Here is an 18688-nt window from a genome sequence, read left to right as displayed (position 1 = left end):
TAAGTGAGAAGGTGGTGGAGGCCAAGACCGTCAGTAGTTTCAAAGCGTTATATGACAAAGAGTGCTGGGAAGACGGGACACCACGAGCGTAGCTCTCATCCTGTAACTACACTTAGGTAATTACACACACAAAGAAGTGTGTTCGGAAGTCAAAACCAGAAATGACCAACAAGAAGCAGAAATTAGGCAAGCAATTAGGAAAGAACTGGTTACCAACAGTATACTGGTACAAAACACTGCAGATAGAACTAAGTCCATAATCATTTTTGGATGTTTAGAGAAGGAAATTTCATCTAGGGTGGACCGAGCGGCAGAAGAGATGAAAATCATAGAGAAAATAGTAGGTTTAGGAGAAGGCTCAAAGGAAAATGTCAGTGATTTTAGAAGAATAGGAAAATGTGAGAAAGAAAAGAACCGCCCCTTAAGGGTGACGTTTAATGGAGTGAAAAACATGATGGAAGTGCTAAGAAATGCCAAGAAATTACAGAGTGATGAGGTTGGCAAATTTTGGTCAATAAGACAAGACCTCTCCAAGGAAGACAGAGAAAAGCTGAAAATGAACCTAATTGAGGCAAAACGTCTAAATGGGGATAGAAATGAAGAGGACAGAAATTCTTTTTTTTACAAAGTGACAGGGACTGGAAAGCTTGTGAAATGGTACATAAAAACAAAGAAACAAGATCAGTAGTGGAAGGGGGAGTAAAGAGCAAAGGAAAAGGGAACATGTCCCTGAAAATTGTATATACCAACATAGATGGAGTGAGGTCAAAAACTTTGGAGTTGCAAGATATAATCCAGCTTAGGGTCCCAGATATTGTTGCATTATCAGAGACGAAACTTGAAGGAAATATAATAAATGAAGTCATATTCCCAGGAGGCTACTCAGTTTGGAGACGTGACAGGAAAACTAGGAAGGGAGGAGGAGTGGCTGTACTGGTGAAAAAACACCTGAAGGTAAAAGAGTTAATATTTGAAAACCCTCGAGATATTGACATAATGGCATTGCAGGTCTGGAATCAGGATGATAAGCTGATAATTGTAAATACCTACAGCCCACCAGCAAGCAACACATGGACAAAGGAAGAACTGGATGACAAACGAGAGGGCCTCATAATGGTCATGAGAGATATTATTGTACAAGCAGATAAAGATAAATCACGACTGTTGATACTGGGGGACTTCAACTTTAGAGCAATAGACTGGGAGGCCTATGAAGCAAGAACGGAGGACTTTTGGACATGCAGATTTGTGAACCTCATTCTGGAGACATTCTTGTATCAACACATAAAGCAAGCCACAAGAATGAGGGAAGGAGATGTACCGTCAGTACTGGATCTAGTATTCACCAGGAAAGAAGAAGAGATTTTTGACATCCAGTACCTTCCTCCCTTGGGAAAGAGTGATCACGTCCTGTTAGACATTAAATATGCTTTAAGATATCATCTAGAAGAAAATGGGGACATTGAAACAGTTGATAAACTCGATTTAAGGGGGCGTCTGGTTATTATAATGAAAGTTGTTCAATGTCAACCAATATTATTTTTCTAGTTGTATATGAAAAGTGCTTAAATTGTCCCAAGTTTCAGTACTGCAGCGTAAATAGAAAGGGAGTTTTTTTTTTTTTTTTTTTTTTTTTTTAACGTTTTTTACACATTTTCAAGTCCACACTTCAGAACACACGTTTCAGATAAAATTATTCTGTGACACTTTTCTGACACATTAGCATATAATAAAGGATTTGGGGATTTAGAATTTCCAAAACATCTTTAGTTTTCCTAATACAAATGTTCAAAGTTCCCCAAAATTTTTTTGCAAATATGGCATGTTTATTGCTATTATAAAATCAATAAATGAACTTAGAGAAAAATGAAAACCCCCCAATGTAGAGACATGCCCTCCACATATACTGTGTAAGTTTCATGTAAATTGAATAAAAAAAGAATGAGTTTTGTAAACGTTTGTGTCAATTGAAAAAAAACAGAAATGAATAAAGTCTAAGGTTCTAAAATCTGTGGCTGGGGTTGACATCAACCAATTTTCTCCAAAATTGGCATCCTTACAGATAGGCTTACGTACAGTCAGGTGTGTAAGTTTGATGCAAATCGCCCTAAAAAAAATGAAAAAAAAAATATTTAAAAAAAAAAAAAGAAAAAAAAATCCTTTTTTTTTTTTTCTTCCTTAAAATTTTTTTCCAATTAAACTAATAATAATATTTGTTTAATATATGCTATTGTGATAGCAAAGAGTTGTAGTTATGATTTCAGTTGACACTTTTGATTGATAATCGATTTTGACCATTTTTGCATAATTTTCACAACTACTTCAATATTTTTTTTCTCCCTTCCTATTTATGCTACAATGCTGAAACTTGGACCAGATGAAACACTTTTCATATAGAACTTGTCAAAAAAGTTTGATTGAAATCGAATGAGTTTTCATTTTTGCATTTTCGGACCCAGATGCCAACCAGACGCCCCCTTAAGGAGAGGCAACTATGGGGAACTTCGAAATTTTTTTAATGAGTGTAATTGGACAGAATTGTTGCTAGGCAGGGAAGTAAATGAAATGTATGCCAAATTTTTAAAACTATACGAGGAAGGCACACAAACATTCATACCAAAACAGAGATGCAGGGCCAGAAAACAGGATTGGTTCGACAGAAATTGTGAGAGGGTAAGAGACCAAAAGACACAAAAATGGAATCAGTATAGGAAGAGGCCAAACCCCCAAACATACCAGCGATACAAAGATGCGAGAAACAACTATACAGCAGTAAGGAGAGAGGCAGAAAGAAATTTTGAAAAAGGGATAGCAGATAAATGTAAAACAGAACCGGGCCTATTCTACAAATTCATAAACAACAAATTGCAGGTAAAGGATAATATCCAGAGGTTGAAAATGGGAAACAGATTCACGGAAAATGAAAAGGAAATGTGTGAAACATTAAATGAAAAGTTCCAAAGTGTGTTTGTACAAAATGAAATATTCAGAGAACCAGACACAATAAGAATTCCAGAGAACAACATAGAGCGGATAGGGGTGTCTAGAGATGAAGTGGAAAATATGCTAAAGGAGCTCGGGAAGAACAAAGCAGCTGGCCCAGATGGCGTTTCACCATGGGTTCTGAGAGAATGTGCATCTGAGCTCAGCATTCCACTTCACCTGATCTTTCAGGCATCCCTGTGTACAGGAATCGTAGCAGACGTGTGGAAACAGGCTAACATAGTTCCAATCTACAAAAGTGGCAGCAGGGAAGACCCCCTCAATTATAGACCTGTATCATTGACAAGTGTAATAGTGAAAGTATTGGAAAAGCTAATCAAAACTAAATGGGTAGAACTCCTGGAGAGAAATGATATAATATCAGACAGACAGTATGGTTTTCGATCCGGAAGATCCTGTGTATCGAATTTACTCAGTTTCTATGATCGAGCCACAGAGATATTACAGGAAAGAGATGGTTGGGTTGACTGCATCTATCTGGACGTAAAAAAGGCTTTCGACAGAGTTCCACATAAGAGGTTGTTCTGGAAACTGGAAAATATTGGAGGGGTGACAGGTAAGCTTCTATCATGGATGAAAAATTTTCTGACTGATAGAAAAATGAGGGCAGTAATCAGAGGCAATATATCGGAATGGAGAAATGTCACAAGTGGAGTACCACAGGGTTCAGTTCTTGCACCAGTGATGTTTATTGTGTACATAAATGATCTACCAGTTGGTATAGAGAATTATATGAACATGTTTGCTGATAATGCTAAGATAATAGGAAGGATAAGAAATTTAGATGATTGTCATGCCCTTCAAGAAGACCTGGACAAAATAAGTATATGGAGCACCACCTGGCAAATGGAATTTAATGTTAATAAATGCAATGTTATGGAATGTGGAATAGGAGAACATAGACCCCATACAACCTATATATTATGTGAGAAATCTTTAAAGAATTCTGATAAAGAATGAGATCTAGGGGTGGTTCTAGATAGAAAACTATCACCTGAGGACCACATAAAGAATATTGTGCAAGGAGCCTATGCGATGCTTTCTAACTTCAGAATTGCATTTAAATACATGGATGGGGATATACTAAAGAAATTGTTCATGACTTTTGTTAGGCCAAAGCTAGAATATGCAGCTGTTGTGTGGTGCCCATATCTTAAGAAGCACATTAACAAACTGGAAAAGGTGCAAAGACATGCTACTAAGTGGCTCCCAGAACTGAAGGGTAAGAGCTACGAGGAGAGGTTAGAAGCATTAAACATGCCAAAACTAGAAGACAGAAGAAAAAGAGGTGATATGATCACTACATACAAAATAGTAACAGGAATTGATAAAATCGACAGGGAAGATTTCCTGAGACCTGGCACTTCAAGAACAAGAGGTCATAGATTTAAACTAGCTAAACACAGATGCCGAAGAAATATAAGAAAATTCACCTTTGCAAATAGAGTGGTAGACGGTTGGAACAAGTTAAGTGAGAAGGTGGTAGAGGCCAAGACCGTCAGTAGTTTCAAAGCGTTATATGACAAAGAGTGCTGGGAAGACGGGACACCACGAGCGTAGCTCTCATCCTGTAACTACACTTAGGTAATTACACACATAGGGAGGAGGCACTTAACTATAGACCTGTATCACTGACAGGCATCCCCTGCAAAATACTGGAAAGAATAATTCGGCTAAGACTTGTTGAGCACCTGGAGAGCATTGGTTTGTAAACAAGCACCAACATGGGTTCTGGACAGGGAAATCATGCCTAACAAACCTTTTAGAATTCTATGATGAAGTAACAAGGATAAGGCAGGACAGAGAAGGCTGGGCAGACTGCATATTTCTTGACTGCCAAAAGGCCTTTGTTACAGTACCGCACATGAGACTGCTATACAAACTTGAGAGGCAGGCAGGGGTAAGCAAAAATTCCCTAGCATGGGTGAAGAACTACCTAAGAGGAAGGAGCCAGAGGGTAATGGTAAGGGGCGAGAAGTCGGACTGGCGAATAGTAACAAGTGGAGTACCTCAAGGATCGGTGCTGGGACCAATCCTCTTTCTAATTTACGTAAATGATATGTTTACAGGAGTGGAATCATACATGTCAATGTTTGTGGATGACGCAAAATTAATGAGAAGAGTTGTGACAGACAAGGATTGTAGGATCCTCCAAGAGGACTTAAACAGGTTGCAGAGATGGTCAGGGAAATGGCTACTGGAGTTCAACACCAGTAAATGTAAAGTTATGGAAATGGGATCAGGTGATAGGAGACCAAAGGGACAGTACACAATGAAGGGGAAATGCCTACCTGTAACGATTCGAGAAAGAGACCTGGGAGTGGATGTGACACCTAATCTAACTCCTGAGGCACATATAAATAGGATAACGACAGCAGCGTACTCTACATTGGCGAAAATTAGAACTTCATTCAGAAACCTGAATGCTTCGGCTATCACTTCCTTATGTCCGGTCGTGATGGTCAAGCGGATTAAGGCGTCCTGTACATTCCAGTTGCGTTGCTTCTGGCAGTATGGTGTTCGAGTCACTTCTGGGGTGTGAGTTTTCAGTTATATATATATCGTACCTAGTAGCCAGAATGCACTTCTCAGCCTACTATGCAAGGCCTGATTTGCCTAATAAGCCAAGTTTTCATGAAATAATTATTTTTCAACCACCTAACCTACCTAACTAAACCTAACTTTCGGCTACCTAACCTAACCCATAAAGATAGGTTAGGTTAGGTAGGGTTGGTTAGGTTCGGTCATATATCTACGTTAATTTTAACTCCAATAAAAAAATTGTCCTCATAAAGAAATGGGTAGCTTTATCATTTCATAAGAAAAAAATTACAGAAAATATATTATTTCAGGAAAACTTGGCTTATTAGGCAAATCGAGCCTTGCATAGTAGGCCGAATACGACGTTCTGGCTACTAGGTACAACATTTATATATATATATATATATATATATATATATATATATATATATATATATATATATTTTGTGATGAAAAAAAGAAGTGTAGGTGTTCTGCAGTCCTCCCAATGGCTGGTGTCAATGCCTATCACATTTAAAAAAAAAAGATGACTGTGTAGCTGTTGTGTCCTGTGGCAAAGTAAGGCAAAACAAGCAAAACAAATAGTATGAACAATGAAACTTTAATTAAATTTAAAACAAATTATAAATAAGACAATTCCTTGCCTATGTACAGTGCAAACTCACAAGATTCAAAAAATAACATAAAATAATATAAAGTGGTGACGTTACTCTAAAATGGATAAAGACAAAATGAAATTAACAGATGCTGAGAATAAAGCGCTGGCTGAGAACATCCACTAATAGACAGAGCGTATATCAGATGGTTGTTTCAGCTTGAGAGCACAGAATATTCTAACTCCAATGGCTGGTGCAGGCCCAGACATCGGCTAGGTAGATGGCGCTAAGGTGCAGAAGTGCAGTGGTGCAGACGTCGATTCACCAATCGGAAGCGGGCAGGCTGGAAATGCTAGTTTGGTGATCGGCGACGAGGGAGGGTGGAGAGCGAGTGTGATATGTTTGCGCCTGGCAAAACGTAGTTGACTAAATATGTACTACACTTGCTTCTAGTATCTAGATGTTGTAGATGTACTGAAGTAACATGACGATAGGAAAGAGCAGGCCAAATCTCTCTTGAAGGAGATTATCGTAACATATATATCTATATATATATATATCTATATATATATATATATATATATATATATATATATATATATATATATATATATATATATATAATTATATATATATTATATATATATATATATATATATGTCGTACCTAGTAGCCAGAACGCACTTCTCAGCCTACTATGCAAGGCCCGATTTGCCTAATAAGCCAAGTTTTCCTGAATTAATATATTTTCTCTAATTTTTTTCTTATGAAATGATAAAGCTACCCATTTCATTATGTATGAGGTAAATTTTTTTTTATTAGAGTTAAAATTAACGTAGATATATGACCGAACCTAACCAACCCTACCTAACCTAACCTAACCTATCTTTATAGGTTAGGTTAGGTTAGGTAGCCGAAAAAGTTAGGTTAGGTTAGGTAGTCGAAAAACAATTAATTCATGAAAACTTGGCTTATTAGGCAAATTGGGCCTTGCATAGTAGGCTGAGAAGTGCGTTCTGGCTACTAGGTACGACATATATATATATATATATATATATATATATATATATATATATATTATATATATATGTCGTACCTAGTAGCCAGAACGCACTTCTCAGCCTACCATGCAAGGCCCAATTTGCCTAATAAGCCAAGTTTTCATGAATTAATTGTTTTTCGACTACCTAACCTACCTAACCTAACCTAACCTATCTTTTTCGGCTACCTAACCTAACCTAACCTATAAAGATAGGTTAGGTTAGGTTAGGTAGGGTTGGTTAGGTTCGGTCATATATCTACGTTAATTTTAACTCTAATAAAAAAAAATTTACCTCATACATAATGAAATGGGTAGCTTTATCATTTCATAAGAAAAAAATTAGAGAAAATATATTAATTCAGGAAAACTTGGCTTATTAGGCAAATCGGGCCTTGCATACTAGGCCGAGAAGTGCATTCTGGCTATTAGGTACGACATATATATATATATATATATATATATATATATATATATTGTGACGATAATCTCCTTCAAGAGATTGAGCCTGCTCTTCCCTCCACAAATACGTCGTTACATCCATATAAAACTACTATGGAAGAAATGTCCAACAACGACAACATCACCAGCAAGGTTTGCCAGAGCGCAAAACGTATGCAGCCAGGGACACCTGCTCAGACTCAAACTGCCAAACTACCCGTCTTGCTGCCGGCTCCTCGCTGATTGGTCGCCGGTCTGGCTGCAACTGCACTCGCCCACCATACTACTTGATGTCTGGGGCCGCCACGACCTCAGTCCTCAGAATATTCAGTGCTTTCACACAGTTAACACTTCTCCCTGCTAGACGTAAGCTTTGGCGTACGTGTACTAAGAGAGGTGATAGCTTAAAGCCGATATTCCCGCACCTCTCATTTTTTGTATATTGCACTTCTTGTTATTTTGCTCACTTGTCTTAACGTAACTTTTCATTGTGTCATTTAATTATTCTTATTATTTTGATTGATTGATTTTATTATACGAATTTGTTTGTCCATTTTATTCATGTTTTGATTTATTTAACGTAATTAAAATTCCATTGTTAAAATTTACTTGTGTTTTGTGTGTCTTCTCCTTACCTTACCACAGACGAAGTTCCAGATTTTCTATTTTTTTTTTATACTATGTGACGAGGCCATACCCCTAGCTTTGAACAGCCGAACACCAACGCGTTACCGTCACAATATATATATATATATATATATATATATACAGAGCACCACTTGGTTTCCGAACCCCTTGGGGACGAGACCCGTCGGTTAACATGTAAGTTCGTATACGAGAAATAGAGGGGGAAAATAAACTAGAAATGTAAAAAGAAATTTTTCCGAAAAATTTATGAAAAAAACTCTAGGGAAAAAAATCGTCAGGTTCATGGCGTAAATGCGACCGTGTTTTGTTTGTACTCATCAATAAGTGAAGTCCTGATCCGCTTTATAAAAGTCCTTAATTGTTCCTAACTGATTATTAAGACGTCTGGCAAACATCCTCTGGATGTTTCATGCCAGCCTGCAGGCACATCCTGCCTAAAATATACGATGATGTACTGTACATTTAAGAAACAAATCTGGGTCACAGGTCTGTGGAGTGTGGTTAGGCTTACGGAGTCAGCCGGTCCCTCCCCCACCACCAACACACCTCCCCCTCTCCCCCCACCACCGACACACCTCCCCCTCTCTCCCCACCACCGACACACCTCCCCCTCTCTCCCCACCACCGACACACCTCCCCCTCTCCCCCCACCACCGACACACCTCCCCCTCTCCCCCCACCACCGACACACCTCCCCCTCTCCCCCCACCACCGACACACCTCCCCCTATCCCCCCACCACCGACACACCTCCCCCTCTCCCCCCACCACCGACACACCACCCCCACCCCAAACCCATACACACACACACACACACACTCTCTCTCAAAGGTCACGTGGTTCACAGTTCACTTCAACACCCATATATCGCTTCCTGCCTGCCTGCCTCCTTCCCACCCTGCCAGCCTGCTTCCTTCCCAGCCTGCCTCCTTCCCAGCCTGCCTCCTTCCCAGCCTGCCTCCTTCCCAGCCTGCCTGCCTGCCTCCATCCCAGCCTGCCAGCCTGCCTCCTTCCCAGCCTGCCTCCTTCCCAGCCTGCCTCCTTCCCAGCCTGCCAGCCTGCCTCCTTCCCAGCCTGCCAGCCTGCCTCCTTCCCAGCCTGCCAGCCTGCCTCCTTCCCAGCCTGCCAGCCTGCCTCCTTCCCAGCCTGCCAGCCTGCCTCCTTCCCAGCCTGCCAGCCTGCCTCCTTCCCAGCCTGCCAGCCTGCCTCCTTCCCAGCCTGCCAGCCTGCCTCCTTCCCAGCCTGCCAGCCTGCCTCCTTCCCAGCCTGCCTCCTTCCCAGCCTGCCAGCCTGCCTCCTTCCCAGCCTGCCTCCTTCCCAGCCTGCCAGCCTGCTTCCTTCCCAGCCTGCCAGCCTGCTTCCTTCCCAGCCTGCCTCCTTCCCAGCCTGCCTTCTTCCCAGCCTGCCTCCTTCCCAGCCTGCCTCCTTCCCAGCCTGCCAGCCTGCCAGCCAGCCTGCCTGCCAGCCTGCTTCCTTCCCAGCCTGCCAGCCAGCCTGCCAGCCTGCCAGCCTGCCAGCCAGCCTGCCAGCCAGCCTGCCAGCCAGCCTGCCTGCCTGCCAGCCTGCTTCCTTCCCAGCTTGCCTCCTTCCCAGCCTGCCAGCCTGCTTCCTTCCCAGCCTGCCTCCTTCCCAGCCTGCCTTCTTCCCAGCCTGCCTCCTTCCCAGCCTGCCAGCCAGCCTGCCTGCCAGCCTGCTTCCTTCCCAGCCTGCCTCCTTCCCAGCCTGCCAGCCAGCCTGCCAGCCAGCCTGCCTGCCAGCCTGCCTGCCTGCCAGCCTGCCTCCTTTCCAGCCAGCCTGCCTCCCCCCCTGCCATCATGCTAACGGGTAGTGTGTGTTAGGCTTATCTTCGGGAATGAGCCGGTCTCACTCCCACCACCAACAAACCACCCGCCCCCCTACATCCCATCTCTCAAGGTCACGCGGTTCAACCGCGTGACTACCACTCACTCCCTGCCTGCAAGCTAGCCTGCCTGCCTGCAAGCTAGCCTGCCTGCCTGCCTGCCTGTGCCTGCCAGCCTGCCTTTCCCTCCCTAATTCTCACTACTTCCATCCCTTCCTGCCAACCTCCTAGCATCTCTCCCTACCTCCCCCTCCCTCTTAGCATCTCTCCCTACCTCCTAACATCTCTCCCTACCTCCCAGCATCTCTCTCCCCCCCTCTCTCACTGATTCTCCCCCCCCCTCATTCATACTGCCTCCCACCTAAGTTCCATCGTCCATCCACCCACCAGTCAGCCATCACTGACGCAATGGGTGCATTTGGAGCCAACATGGTGCACAGATGTTTCTTGATTGTGCAGATATGTAAAACAAAAGCACAGAATGAACATTCCAGCGTTATGGCAATTCAAAATGATAGGAATAATAGGCCGTGAATCTGTGAAGTCACAGTGGGCAAACTGGACCATCGCCCACCCACCACCACAAGCCGGCGTGACGCTTGGTGGACCCCTTCCTACCCGAACTTTGTTCGGGTAGCATGACTCCCCAACCCCAATCGGGAAACTGGAAGTTTCGGATAACTAAAGTTCGGAAACCAAGTGGTGCTCTGTATATATATATATATATATATATATATATATATATATATATATATATATATATATATATATATATATATATATATATATATATATATATATATATATTATTATGACCGAAAAAGTAAGATTAATAATTCTAACACGAATTTTCTCAATCTTTCGTACATTTCTTTTCACTGTTGGAGGTAAATCAAAAATCAATTCTCCAAAATTCATTTTTATTTCTAGTCTGACGCGACACGAGCGCGTTTCGTAAAACTTATTACATTTTCAAAGACTTTAGTTTACAAATACACAACTGAATAGAACTTACGCATCTCCGATTTTATATCTACATTTGAGTGAGGTGGAAGGGGTGATGTGGCATTAACACAAGACAGAACAAGATGTGGCATTAATAGGGTATTAATTTCATCAACACAAGACAGAACAAGAAGTGGTATTAATAGGGTATTAATTTCATCAACACAAGACAGAACACGAAACAATGGATATTGAATAGAAGTGTTTGTAGAAAGCCTATTGGTCCATATTTCTTGATGCTTCTATATTGGAGCGGAGTCTTGAGGTGGGTAGAATATAGTTGTGCAATAATTGGCTGTTGATTGCTGGTGTTGACTTCTTGATGTGTAGTGCCTCGCAAACGTCAAGCTGCCTGCTATCGCTGTATCTATCGATGATTTCTGTGTTGTTTACTAGGATTTCTCTGGCGATGGTTTGGTTGTGGGAAGAGATTATATGTTCCTTAATGGAGCCCTGTTGCTTATGCATCGTTAAACGCCTTGAAAGAGATGTTGTTGTCTTGCCTATATACTGGGTTTTTTGGAGCTTACAGTCCCCAAGAGGGCATTTGAAGGCATAGACGACGTTAGTCTCTTTTAAAGCGTTCTGTTTTGTGTCTGGAGAGTTTCTCATGAGTAGGCTGGCCGTTTTTCTGGTTTTATAGTAAATTGTCAGTTGTATCCTCTGATTTTTGTCTGTAGGGATAACGTTTCTATTAACAATATCTTTCAGGACCCTTTCCTCCGTTTTATGAGCTGTGGAAAAGAAGTTCCTGTAAAATAGTCTAATAGGGGGTATAGGTGTTGTGTTAGTTGTCTCTTCAGAGGTTGCATGGCTTTTTCACTTTTTTTCGACATCATAAGAAGGATTCTAACACATATTTTCTCAATATTTCTTATGTTTCTTTTTACTGTCGTTGGTAATTGAAAAATCAATTCTCCAAAATTCATTTTTATTTCTAGTCTGACGTGACACCTGAACGCGTTCTGTAATTACCTATTACATTTTCAAAGACTTTCAAAGACTTTAGTTTACACACACAACTGTAACCTGCAAAGACGCCATTTGCTTCTATATTTATACTCGCATTTGGGAGAGGTGATATGGTACAACAGTTTTGGATGAGGTGAACAAACTTGTGACAAACACAAGACAGAACACAAAGCAGTGATTATTAATTGAATATATGAAATCATAAGAATTGAAGTAACTGCAAAGGGCCTATTGGCCCATACTTCCTCTTGATGCTTTTATATTGGTATGGAGTCTTGAAGTGGGTAGAATATAGTTGTGCATTAATTGACTGTTGATTGCTGGTGTTAACTTTTTGATGTATAGTGCCTCGCAGATGTCGAGCCGCCTGTTATCGCTGTATCTATCGATGATTTCTGTGTTGTTTGTTAATACTTCTCTGGTGATGGTCTGGTTGTGGGAAGAGATTATATGTTCCTTAATGGAGCCCTGTTGTTTATGCATTGTGAATCGCCTGGAAAGAGATGTTGTTGTCTTGCCTATATACTGAGTTCTTTGGGGCTTAGTCCCCAAGTGGGCATTTGAAGGCATAGACGACGTTGGTCTCCTTTAAGGTGTTCTGCTTTGTGTCTGGAGAGTTTTTCATGAGTAGATTGCCCGTTTTTTTGGTTTTATAGTAAATCGTCAATTGTATCTTCTGATTGTTGTCTGTAGGGATAACGTTCCTATTAACAATATCTTTCAGGACCCTTTCCTCCGTTTTATGAGCTGTCAAAAAGAAGATCTTGTAAAATAGTCTAATAGGGGATACAGGTGTTGTGTTAGTTGACTCTTCAGAGGTTGCATGGCGTTTCACCTTTCTTTTTATGTCTTCAACGAAACCATTGGAGAAGCCGTTGTTAACTAGGACCTGCCTTACCCTACAGAGTTCTTCATTGACTTGCAGGCGATGAGTCACAATAACGTGGTTGAAGTATGTTGACCAGACCACACACTAGAAGACCACACACTAGTCGATTCGACTTGAGAATGGTCCAGGACGGACCGAAACGTCGTCGTCCCTTCAACTTCTAGTGTGTGGTCTGGTCAACAATCTTCATTGACTTGCTTCCATCCTGAGCCGTGGCTGAGAGCACGGTTGACGTATGCGTTGACAACACTCCTCTTGTACCTGTCTGGGCTATTGGCATTGAGGCACATTCCTATGTTTGTTTCCTTAGTGTAGACTGCAGTGTGGAAACCTCCGCTCCTTTCCATGACTGTTACATCTAGAAAGGGCAGCTTCCCATCCTTCTCCATCTCGTAAGTGAAACTACACAGAATTCCGCTCGAATGCCTCCTTGAGCTCCTGCAGACGTTTGACATCAGGTACCTGTGTAAAAATGTCATCAACATACCTGCAGTATATGGCAGGTTTCAAGTTCATGTCAACTAAGACCTTCTGTTCGATGATACCCATGTAGAAGTTCACAAACACGATACCTAGGGGAGAACCCATGGCGACGCCATCTACTTGCTTATACATGTGCCCATCTGGGCCCCGGTTTTTTCTTGAGGCTGGGGCTTTGGGGGGGATGGCTCGGCCTTGGGGCCTGCCAGGTGGGTTCCCGGGGCTTGGGTGGGGCTGCCGTGGGGAGGTCTCAGGTCCCGTTGGACCCTGCCGGGGTTTTTCTACCCCCTCTGGGTGGGCTTGCGGTTTTGTGGAGTGGGGTTTTTCTTCCCCCCCCCCCCCCCCCAGTCTCCGCATGAGTACTTGGGCATCGGCCCCTCCCCAGGCTCGGTTCCTTGTCCATTATGCCCGTTGCTTCCATCCTGTTGGTGGGTGCTTTTCTCCGTTCTTCGCCCCTTTTCTGTGGGGAGCCCCTACGGCACCCAGGAGCTTATCAGGCTAATGTATGTTATATTAGACCGGGTCGTTAGCTAAAGAGTTCAGACCTACCAGGAACCAGCACCAGAACGTGGCCCCTTCAGAGTGGTTTCAGGGAGCAATGGCCCTGGAAAACCCCCTTGTAATTGGGGTTTTCCTTATCTGCCATCGACCGGGGTTAGGCACCCAGAAAGGTAGGCCATAACAAAACAAACCCCACGTGGTAAAAAACTAAAATAAAAAAACGAACAGAGAGGTAGAAACTCCTACAATCACAAGGAAACAAGCAAACAATCAAACAACACACTTTACTGCTGCGCCGATCGTCCGCGCAGCCCTCCCCGCCCCGAGAAGGGGAGGGGGGAGCCCCGGACCTACCGCGCCGGCTGCCTAGCTTCAGTTTGTAAGCTATTGTCAACCAGGATAGACGCTTCTCTAGCCTCAGTTTCCTAGGCGGTGTTTGCCTTGTGTGGCGTTCACTGCCGTGTGTTGTGTGGTGGCCAGGAGTACCTCATCAGTGCCGGGGCTGCATGCGCTTAGGGGCTTCCTTCCCTAAGCGCCCCGGTAGTACTGCCCCTGCGTAACAGGGTTATCCTCCCTGGGGCGTTCGGGAACCATTCCCGTAGAGGTTCTTGCTGCTCGGCATTTGCCTCGCCCTTGGGGCAAGCTGGGGCTTGGGGTCCTTGTTTGGCCCTGGTATTGTGCTGGCTAGGGCATCAAGGTGTTGCGCGACCTGCCACTTAAGCGGCGACCGGCTCCTGTTGCCTCTGGAGACGGTGTACTTTTGCGGGGTTTTTCTTTTGTTTTTATTTTCATTTGCCTGGTGGGGGTCTGCCTAGTGTGGCTATAGTTCCACTGGTAGTGTTTAGTGGCCCTCTGCTAGGCCCCCGTGATTGTACACGTCGCAGGGGTTTTCAGTGCTATCCTCTACCCTCTTGTTATTTTTGGGTTTCTTAACCGGTTAGCAACACCTAGCCCGGGCTTCCCGTAGCAATCAGCCTACGTAGCATCATCAGCAAACATGTTCATATAATTCTGTATACCAACTGGTAGATCATTTATGTAGACAATAAACATCACTGGTGCAAGAACTGAACCCTGTGGTACTCCACTTGTGACATTTCTCCAGTCCGATACATTGCCTCTGATCACTGCCCTCATTTTTCTATCAGTCAGAAAATTTTTCATCCATGTTAGAAGCATACCTGTCACCCCTCCAATATTTTCCAGTTTCCAGAACAACCTCTTATGTGGAACTCTGTCAAAAGCCTTTTTTAGGTCCAGATAGATGCAGTCAACCCAACCATCTCTTTCCTGTAATATCTCTGTTGCTCGATCATAGAAACTGAGTAAATTCGATACACAGGATCTTCCAGATCGAAAACCATACTGTTTGTCTGATATTATATCATTTCTCTCCAGGTGTTCTACCCATTTAGTTTTAATTATTTTTTCCAATATTTTGACTTACACTTGTCAATGTTACCGGTCTATTAAGTTAAGGGGGTCTTCCCTGCTTCCACTTTTGTAGATTGGAACTATGTTAGCCTTTTTCCACACATCAGCTACAACTCCTGTAAACACGGATGCCTGAAAAATCAGTTGAAGAGGAATGCTGAGCTCAGGTGCACATTCTCTCAGAACCCATGGTGAAACTCCATCTGGACCAACTGCTTTGTTCTTATTTAGCTCCTTGAGCATTTTTTCCACTTCGTCTCTAGACACCTCTATGTGCTCTATGTTGTTCTCTGGAATTCTTATTGTATATGGTTCCCTGAAGATTTCATTTTGTACAAACACACTTTGGAACTTTTCGTTTAATGTTTCACACATTTCCTTTTCACTTTCCGTGAATCTATTTCCCATTTTCAACCTCTGTATATCATCCTTTACCTGCAATTTGTTGTTTATGAATTTATAGAATAGACCTGGTTCTGTTTTACATTTGTCTGCAATCCCTCTTTCAAAATTTCTTTCTGCCTCTCTCCTCACTGCCGTGTAGTTGTTTCTCGCATCTTTGTATCGCTGGTATGTTTGGGAGTTTGGCCTCTTCCTGTATTGATTCCATTTTTGTGTCTTTTGGTCTCTGGCCCTCTCGCACTTTCTGTTGAACCAATCCTGTTTCCTAGTTCTGCTTCTCTGTTTTGGTATAAATTTTTTTATGCCTTCATCATATATTTCACAAAACTTGACATACATCTCATTCACTTCCTTGCCTAGCAACAAGTCTGTCCAATTATACCCACTAAAAAAAATTCTAAGGTTGCCATAATGTCCTCTCCTAAAGTCAGGTTTTTCAATTGCATCAACCTTCATATTTTCTTCCAGATTATAATGCATTGCAAACTTTATTCCCAAAATGACATGGTCACTTTTACCGAAGGGAGGAAGGTACTGAATGTCAAATATTTCTTCCTCCTTCCTGGTAAATATCAAATCTAGCATGGAGGGAACGTCCCCTTCCCTCATCCTCGTAGCTTGTTTAACATGTTGATACAAGAATGTTTCCAGGATGAGGTCTACAAATTTACAGGTCCAGAAATCTTCTGTTTTAGCTTCATATGCTTCCCAGTCTATGGCTTTCAAGTTGAAGTCGCCGACTATCAACAGTCGTGAACTATCGTTATCCGCTCTCGCTATGATCTCTCTCATTATTGTTATAAGACCTTCTCTTTTATTATCTAGCTCCTTTGACCATGTGCTACTTAGCGGTGGACTGTATGCATTTATGATCATTAGTTTATCATCCTCATGGCAGATCTCTAGTGCTATTATGTCAACTTCTTGTGGATTGGCAGTCATTATTTCGTTCACCTTTAGGTGTTCTTTCACCAGCACAGCAACGCCAATGCCTTTCCCAATTTTTCTGTCCCGTCTCCAAATTGAGTAGCCCCTTGGGAATATGACTTCATTTAAAATAACATCTTCAAGTTTTGTCTCCGTGAGTGCAACAATGTCTGGTGTCTGCAGCTGTATTACATCACTTAACTCCAGTAGCTTCAATCTTACTCCATCTATGTTGGTGTATGCAATCTTCAGGAACTTGTTTCCCCTCTTCTTATTTTTCACTCCCCCTCTCTCTAATGATTTTGTTGGTTTGCCTTTATGTACCACTTTACTGGTCTGCCTACCCCTATCATCTTGTAGAAAAAAGAATTGATTTCTTCTTCATTCCTGCTCTCATTTAAACGTTTTGCCTCGGCAAGGTTCAGTTTCAGCTTCTCTCTATCTTCTTTTGAAAGATCTCATCTTAACGACCACACTTTCCCATCCTCATCACTTTGTAATTTTCTAGCATTCCTTAGTACTTCTTCCATCTGTTTGGCACCATTTAGGGTGATCCTCAAAGGTCGATCTTTCCCTTTTATATATCTGCCTATTCTCCTGTAGTCGCACACATTCTCTATGGTTGTAAGACCTTCCACGAGGCCAACAATTTTATCTACTACTTTTGCTTCTTCTACAGCTCTTTCTGACCTAGATGTTATCTCCTTTTCTTTGCAGCCAAAAATGATCAGGGACTTACTCCGATCAACTGTGTTTTGCACCAACTTCGGGTTAGATGCCAATTCTTTCCTCACTTCTAGCCTAATGTTTGTTTTATCTTGGTTGCTGCAGTGTTTGACTTCCTTAACTGCTTCTTCTATTTTTTCCTTCTCCTTGGCCACTTGTGCATAAGTGAGTTGCATATCTTTCTTGCACTTTTCTATTCCCTGTGTAACTTCCTCCATCTGTGCTGACAAAAGCTGTTTCTCCTGTTGAAATTCCTTACCTAACCTATTGTAGTCATTTATGTTTAAATTTACTTTAACTTCTTCCAAAGCTATTTTTAAGAGTCTATTTTCTTCTTCCATGGCTTTGCAATTTGTTTCCAATTGATTCTTATCCTTGCGCAAGTCTTTCACTAAACCCTCAAGACACAACTTTGCTATTTAAATGGTCATTACTTTCTTTCAATTTACTAATTATTTCTACATGAGAGGTCACTATAGTATCTAATTTTACCAACTTGTTGTATAGACTGGTTATATCAATGCTTTCTTCACTGAATCCAACAAAATCAAACTCTGTTTTGTATTTCCTCTTTCCGGCGGCCATCTTGAATGTTCTTCTCTGCACTGGAAACACTAGGGCAACTTTTTCTCATCCAATTTTTTTCACTTCCCTTGGCACATTCCTGTTATCTCACCTATTTTTCAAAAGCACTATACCTTTATGTACTCTGGGACACCACTCACTATCATCATCCTGTACTACAATACTTAGGATTGTTGAAATATGCTGGAGCTCCTCCTGTCTGCCTCTTGGGAAAGAACTTGTGTGTGTGTGTGTGTGTGAGATTGAGTGAGAGAGTATATGCACTATATATTTTATTAATATGTTTACATTTTTCTCCTATCTTCATTCACTTTAGATGACCAGTTTCCTTGAGAAGATTCCAGCTAACCTTTTAGCACAGACATCATTTAAGTGCCAAGCATACTCTCGGGCCCTCCTGCACATTGAGGCCTATTTAAAAGATAATCCAGACCAACTTAAGGAGCACCTTCGATTTCTTCAGGTAATATAATGGCAACAAATATTCCTTGTTGAAGTTAATGCATTTCAGCTATTTTCAAAAGTATTTTTAAAAGCTAGCAAGGTAAGAGTATTTTGAGTGTAAAAATGTTAAATATATGTATTGTATTGAATGTATGTATTTATTGTGTGTATTGAATGTATGTATTTATTGTGTGTATTGAATGTATGTATTTATTG

At 41.9% G+C, this 18688-nt stretch overlaps 1 protein-coding gene across 3 annotated transcripts in view; it reads left to right on the top strand.

Moving 5' to 3' along the window:
* The window catches only part of mei-41 (meiotic 41), a 641172-nt gene that overhangs the window by 343955 nt on the left and 278529 nt on the right, over positions 1 to 18688 (top strand). For all 3 annotated transcript variants that reach the window (XM_045729178.2, XM_045729176.2, XM_045729177.2), the window contains one exon: positions 18345 to 18491. In XM_045729178.2, the coding sequence (XP_045585134.2) occupies positions 18345 to 18491 (147 nt within the window). The remainder of the gene's footprint in view (positions 1 to 18344; positions 18492 to 18688) is intronic.

Source organism: Procambarus clarkii, chromosome 77 (assembly GCF_040958095.1).
Source record: "Procambarus clarkii isolate CNS0578487 chromosome 77, FALCON_Pclarkii_2.0, whole genome shotgun sequence".
In the NCBI taxonomy this organism is placed as follows: domain Eukaryota; kingdom Metazoa; phylum Arthropoda; class Malacostraca; order Decapoda; family Cambaridae; genus Procambarus; species Procambarus clarkii.
The sequence above is the reverse complement of the archived record's forward strand: the minus strand, read 5'-3'. Positions and strand labels throughout refer to the sequence as shown.